Source organism: Asparagus officinalis, chromosome 5 (assembly GCF_001876935.1).
Source record: "Asparagus officinalis chromosome 5, Aspof.V1, whole genome shotgun sequence".
NCBI classification, from domain to species: domain Eukaryota; kingdom Viridiplantae; phylum Streptophyta; class Magnoliopsida; order Asparagales; family Asparagaceae; genus Asparagus; species Asparagus officinalis.
Window position 1 is genome coordinate 88314280 of NC_033798.1, and position 7876 is coordinate 88322155.

The following is a 7876-nucleotide window of genomic DNA, read 5'->3' on the forward strand; positions in this document are numbered from 1 at the left end:
AAATGTTTATAAATATGAAAACAAACATGTTAGAAAAAGAATTTCTCAAATTGAATTTCCATTTGTGAAAACTCATGTATTTTGCAAGTATGTCCAAAACATGAAAAACCCAAAACTATGCATGTATATATATAACTATATATATACATAGAAACCAACTATGTGTGTGTATATGATATTGAGCTTAGAGTATCTAACACACATAATATAAAACCTAAACTAAATAGAAAACAAACATGTTAGAAAAAGAATTTCTCAAATTGAAATTTTTATTTGTGAAAACTCATGTATTTTGCAAGTGTGTCCAAAGCATGAAAACTCAAAACCATGCATGTATATATATAACTATATATATACATAGAAACCAACTATGTGTGTGTATATGATATTGAGCTTAGAGTATCTAACACACATAATATAAAACCTAAACTAAATATACCAAAGCTTGATCTTAATCTTCAATAGGCTTGACTTGATATATTTGCGGATGAAGCTTGAACTTGATCTTTAACTTTGAATTGCAAGGCTGCTTGGTAGTGAGGTGGCATATTATCCTCCACTCATTCAAATGGGGGGACCACATTCACATGGGTTGAATGTGGTCCCCCCAATTGAATGAGTGGATGAGAATGAGACACCTCACTACCAAGCACAAAATTTGTGCTTGGTAGTGAGGTGGCATATTATCCTCCACTCATTCAAATGGGGGGACCACATTCACATGGGTTGAATGTGGTCCCCCCAATTGAATGAGTGGATGAGAATGAGACACCTCACTACCAAGCACAAAATTTGTGCTTGGTACCAAGTATACCCATTTTTCTCATATATATATATGATTGCTCCCCCTATCAAAAAGCCATATAGAATATATGCGATGAAGATCATGGCAAAACATATGTGAGCAAGCATACATGAATATGCTAAAAATTTTCTCACATACATGAAGATAATGAGAACATATATAAATATATCAAGATGAACATATTGTCTCATATCATAAAAGCCAATGTATAAAATAGATTTATGAAATCAAAAGAAGAGAAATATGAGAATCATGTAAAAAGTTTTCAAATGAAAACAAGTCAACCAATTGAAATCATAAATCAAAGTTTATATCCAAAAACGATGTTTTTTTCTTTACATAACTTGATCAAACCACTCATAGAATACATTATAAAGCACGAATAGATGATCCATTAGCACAAACACATAAATATCATCATATAAGTGAATTATAATGAATTCAAAAGCAACAAATCAAAACAAAATTTTTAAGAGAGGCAACAATTATATCAAGCTCTTGAGCTTGTTCCAACCCATATAATCATTTTAGCATCCGGTAAACTTGATTTGGGAATAAACACCCGATGAACCCGGAGGGTTATATAAGTACAAACCTCTCATCAAAACAAAACAAATAATCATGAAAACATAAGATTTTATCAATTATAAATTTATTTTCATAATCAAAATATTTTAAGACATAATTTTAAAACCAAGAAAGGAAAAAGTAAGAACACTAAAATTCTTGGTTTAAAGTTTAAATTTGTTTTGGTACCCAAGAACTCTTGGTACCAAAAGATTTAGGGACATGACCCCTATCATTAAAGCTCAAAGCCTTAGGGTTATGAACCCTCTTAGGCACATATGGTGCACTAACATGGTCAAAACAATATTCATTCAAATGACCCTTCCTATTGCAATTTGTGCAATGAAAGAGATCCATTTGTTTTTGTGGACCATTAGCTCGTGCACGGGAATCATTTGCAAATAAAGATTTTCTTTTAAAATTATTTTGCAAATGAGAAACATTCTTAAACAATGGTTTATTTGGAACATATTGTAATTTAGAAGCTTTTTGTATATCAAAACAAAATTTAGCAAGATGTTCAAACTTACCAACAAATTTTAGCAAGATGTTCAAACCTACCACAAACATCACATTTAAAAACATGTGGTCTATTGGAAGCATTTGTCAAATGAGATTTTCTTTTCAAATCAAAGCAATATTTGGCCAAATGACCAAAACGACCACAATAATCACACTTGAACACACTAGCATGCTTATGATGAACTTTGTGAGAATGAGCATGTGAATGTGTAAGTGAACAAGATGAAGAAGCTATATGAGATGCACAAGGAACATTAGAATTCTTATGTTTGTGTGCATCATAACAAAACTTAGCTAAATGACCTTGACGGCCGCAAATAGAACACTTATAAGTTTTGCTATACATGTGTGCATAATGAGTAGATGATTTTGATTTAGTCTTGGCACACATGTCCATAAGCCTCTTATGATTATTAATGCATATTTTCAAAGTTGAATCTAAAGATGAAATACTATTTTTCATAAGATTCAAATCTTCATTTTTAGGCACATATGCATTTTTAGAAGTAGAACATAAATAGTTATTTATAAAAGAAGCTGTATCATTCTTTATGTTCTCTACTTCTAACATGGCATCAATCTTAGCATGAGATAAGCTAGAAATGGATGATGATAATTTCTCATTTTCCAATTTTAACATATCATTACTTTCTTTAAGAGCAACATTTTCTTTGGAAATGATATCAAAATTGGAAGCTAGCTTCTCATGATCGGATATAAGTTCTACATGCTTGCTTTGTAAATTAATGAAATCATTTTGCAATTTGTTAAAGGCATGTAATAATTTTTCACTAGCACAAGCAAGTTCATCACTAGATAAATCATTATCGGGTTCGAACTCGCAAACCTCACTAGGGCTATCGCCTAGTGCACGTGTGCATGACGCTCCACATGAACTTGAAGCCGGATCCGCCAAAGCTTGTTGGATCGCCTCCAAGTCCCCTTGATGTGCTTCTATAAATTTCCAAAGTTTGTAAGCACTATCAAAATGAACAAACTTGTTAGACATAGATGAATTAAAAGCATTTAGCAAATATTCTAACAAAATATTGTTCATTGTAAACATACGATGATCATTCTTATTCCACTTAGATTTCTCCAAAGTGGGCACAATATAAGCATCATCTATAATTTCCCATAAATCAAAGTGTTTAGATTGAACAAAAAGTTTAAATCTAACACACCATTGGGCATAGGGGAAATTATCTAATCTAGGAGCAATATTGATGGCATAACCTAAACCATGCATATCCATAATATAAAAGGCAAGCAAGATACAAATAAAGCTCAAAATTAGATTAGCACAATAAGCTAACTTGGATCTTTAACTCAAGGCGATTAGACCTTAAATCAAAGAGCACCAAGCTCTGATACCAATTGTTAGACCCTAGAGGGGGGGTGATTAGGGTCTTATGCTAATCTAATCCGATTAAATGCCAATTAAAATTAATTAACAAGTTGTATTCTTGCAAGATAGATATACAAGAGTTATAAACAAGAATAAGCAATATACACAAAGTGATATATCCTATATGATGAAATATATATGAGTATATGAGCAAGGATATATAAACTCAAGGGTAAACAATCTAAACTAGATAGTGGATGATATAGATAATGAGCTAATGACAATGGCGATATAAGATATGAACATAAATATGAATGAACGCCAAAGCACACTCAAACAAGCAATATGATCACGGAGTTCGGACCTTCCGTCCTACGTCTCCGCTCCCCACTCCCGGGGAGAAATCCACTAACACAATCCGGTTTGGAAGCCGGAACTTCTTCTACACACTCGGTTTTCTAGCTAACCGAAAACTCTACAACTCACACTCTTGCAATCACACTCTACACCCACTAAGTGTTGGACCTAGCCGTGTCTCCCTCAAGTGCTCGGTTACAACCTCTCCCTAGGCACGTCAACCGACGCCACTCCTCTTGGGACGATCCCCGACTCTCACCACACACTCCTCACTCGGTGTACAAGTGTATTACAAAGTGAATCTCACAATAAGCACAATATAACAAATGATTGTTCTCTCTAACAAGATGAGAACTCAATTAAGCTCACTCTCAATGTCACAAACCCACAACCCTAAATTATACTATGAATGTAAATACAATAAGCTCAAAAGGTTGTGTGTGAACAAAGAGATATAAATCAAAACTAAACTCAATGTAGTTCTAGCTTAATAACAATGATAATCAAATATATAAAAAAGCTAGAAATAGAGTTTAGAAAACTTCTCAATATATCAAGAGTTGGAGGGAGAATTGAGAGAAATAAATGTTTGAACACAGATATACAGTTTCTGAAAATCTGCTGACATACATGATTTTGTAAAATCAATTGGACACAGTAAATCAACTCCAAAAATAGTAAAATTTTTAGGAAAGTTTCTAAACATGTAGATAAATATTTAAAAGAAAGAATTTCTTAAATATCACTTCCCATTTGTGAAAACTCATCTGTTTTGTAAAAACATGCACGAACATGCACGAACGAAAAACATGATTTTGTAAATTCCATTAAACATAACAAATCAATTCCAAACTTGATGAAACTTTGAGAAATGTTTGTAAACATCTTGATAAAACTTTGCGAAATGTTTATAAATATGAAAACAAACATGTTAGAAAAAGAATTTATCAAATTGAATTTCCATTTGTGAAAACTCATGTATTTTGCAAGTATGTCCAAAACATGAAAACCCAAAACCATGCATGTATATATATAACTATATATATACATAGAGAGCTTAACGTACTTAACACACATAATATAAATCCTAAACTACATTACTCAAGCAATCTTGATCTTCAATTAAGCTTGACTTGGTACACTTGCGGATGAAGCTTGAACTTGATCTTTAACTTTGAATTGCATAGGCTTCACCGACATTCCGCCAACCTCCTTTGGATATGATCGTTGAAGCGCAATCCATCCATCCTCCAACAACGTTGTTTGTCTACAAAATATAGGAATGCACAAACACTAGACAAACAACATTAGTAGTAAATTATTTGTAAATCATCATCAAAACAAGAAAGCCAACACCATAGAGGCGAATTTCAAATAATTTGTCTTTATGTTGATGATTTATTGTACACAGGAAGCAGTACCGAGATGCTTGCTGAATTCAAGGCGGCAATGTTCAATGAATTTGAGATGACAGACAATGGATTAATGTCCTATTTTCTTGGCATTGAAGTGAAGCAGCAACAAGAGGGGATTTTTATATCCCAGAAGAAGTACATGAAGGAGATCTTAGAGAAGTTCAAGATGAATGAATGTAACCCTGTTAACACCCCAGTAGCCATCGGAATGAAGCTATCAAGAGAAGGAGACGGACGTTTCGTGGATTCAACTCTTTTCAAAAGTCTAGTTGGCAGCCTGAGATACTTGACGATCACAAGGCCCGATATTACTTATGGAGTTGGACTTGTGAGTCGCTATATGGAGACACCGAATGAATCTCACTGGCTAGCTGCGAAGAGGATACTAAGGTATATCAAAGGCACACTCAGCCTGGGTCTCTTCTATGCATATGATGAAAATGCACAACTAGTTTGTTACTCAGATAGTGACTGGGGAGGTGATCAAGATGAGAGAAAAAGCACCACAGGCTATGTTTTCTATCTTGGGTCAACTGCATTTTCATGGACCTCAAAGAAGCAAGGAGTTGTAGCTTTATCTTCATGTGAAGCAGAATATGTGGCGGCTGCATCTACAGTATGTGAAGCAATTTGGTTGCGGAACATATTAAAGGAGTTGGATCATCCACAAGAAGACTCGACCGTAATTTTTGTGGACAACAAATCATCCATCCATCTTGCAAAGAACCCAGTACATCATGGGAGGAGCAAACACATAGATACACGGTTTCATTTTCTCAGAGACCATGTAAAGCAGAAAACCGTTGAACTGAAGCATTGTCACACCACTGAACAAGTGGCAGACATATACACCAAGCCATTATCAGGTGAAACTTTCATGAGGCTAAGAGACATGCTTGGCATAAAGACATTTTGATTTGAAGGGGCGTGTTGGAATATCAAATTAAAATGCTAGAATAAATGAGTTTTAGAAGTGCAAGGGTCATAAGTTTAGAAGGTGAAGAGACATAGGTTATGGAAGAATAAGAGTAACTTACTCATTTATGACATTTATCTTTATGGCATTAAAATAGGAGTTTAATTTGTGACTATTGGTATGCCTAGACGTTTTTGTTTTTGAAGCCTATATAAAGGGCTATTGTAATCCTTGTTTGATATGAAGAGAGAAAATTGAAGAAATATAAGTGAGTTCTTCATTTGAAAGAGTTCTAAGTTCGTAAACTTAAGAGTCATCAAAAAGTAGCTCGATTGCAACATTGATAGGTGTGAAAATAATCCCTACATGGAGTTATATGGAAAGATTCACCAGAATCTAAATCCACTCATGCATGGTACCTGAGTTCTCATCAATAGATAAAACTTCACCATCTATTGTAGAAGTCCCACTTTCTGCAAGATTTTCTTGATATTCTGAGGATTCAGCCTTTTGATCACTCTGCTTATCTGCCTTTGACAATTTACAACCTTTTCGAAGATGACCAATTTTGTTGCATTTCCAATACTTTGCTTTGGTTTGCCATATTGATTTGGATCTGTTTTTACCTCAACTTCTACTGCCTCTATCTATCGATTTACCCCTTGCCATCATTACATCGCCTGAAGATCTCATAGTTGAATTTCTTTTAGATTCTTTAGTTAATAATGACGACACAACCGAATCAAAACTGAGAGATGAATTGTAGCTAAGGCTCATGATTAAGCTATCCCATGAGTCTGGCATCGAGCAAAGCAACAAGATAGCCTTTTCTTCATCGTCTATCTTTACTTCAATGCTCGTGAGCTTGTTGACTAGAGTGTTAAACTCATTCCTATGTTGATGCAACAACGATCCTTCTTTCATCCTCAAATTGTATAATTTTCAATGCAGAAAAGTCTTGTTCGACAAAGATTTGCCTTAGAATATATGTGCAACTTCTTCCAAACCCCTTTTCTGTAGTATCAGATGAAATATTAAAGAGGACGAAGTCATCCAATACCAGTATGAGATTTGCCTTTGCTATCTAGTCCTTCACCTTGAAGTCTTATTGTTTCATCTCAGATGGCTTTCCCTCAATCGCAATCAAGCAACCATCCTTCAGTAGCGTCGCATCCATCTTCAGCTTCCATATTGTGAAGTTAGTATCAATAAACTTTGGGATCTTGAACTTAGTTTGAATTGCTTCCAAATATTTTGTATGACCTGTTACTTTTCTGCACAATCCAAACTAATATCTCTGGTACCAATTGTTAGAAATCTATATCATGTTGCAAATGAAAAGTAAACAACAACAAAGAAAAAAAGCACAAGCACAAGACATTAATTTTAACTTGGTTTGGCAAATTGCCTACATTTACAAGGCACATATCTCTAGTTCTTTCTCATAATCAAAGAGACAGTACAAGTACAATAGAGCCAAGAATAAAACAACAACAGTTAGAAAGGTAGTACCTGAAATGATGCTTTTTACAAGATTGGGGGAGGAACACAATGAATTGTTCTATTGTGAACGTCCCCAAACAATAGACTTTCTCACAACTCTTGCACCGAATGCAAAACTGCATAGTTGCTCTCCAACTCTCGCTCTCTTTCTCTTTAATTTCTTGCACTGTGTAATTCTCATAGCAAGCCTCACTATTTATAGCTTCTTCCTTCTTGGCCTCCAAGAAAATGAATAAATGTCCACCGTAGGATTAATTGATTTGTCCAACAGGTAAATCCCTTAATTTACTCATTGCCATAATTATTTTACTTCTAAGAACTAGTAGAATCTTCAATCAATCTCTCAATATATGTTGCCATATATTTAGGCAAACTAATAAGGCATGTACTCAATTACCAGCACAAGAAACTGTTCTTTTATCCTATAGGGGAAGATAAACTTT

At 34.3% G+C, this 7876-nt stretch overlaps 1 protein-coding gene across 1 annotated transcript in view; it reads left to right on the top strand.

The window, feature by feature from the left end:
- LOC109842135 (uncharacterized mitochondrial protein AtMg00810-like) overlaps window positions 1-5930 on the top strand; it is a 6610-nt gene extending 680 nt beyond the window's left edge. The window contains exon 2 of the mRNA XM_020411044.1: window positions 5011-5930. Within this exon, the coding sequence (XP_020266633.1) occupies window positions 5011-5930 (920 nt within the window). The remainder of the gene's footprint in view (window positions 1-5010) is intronic.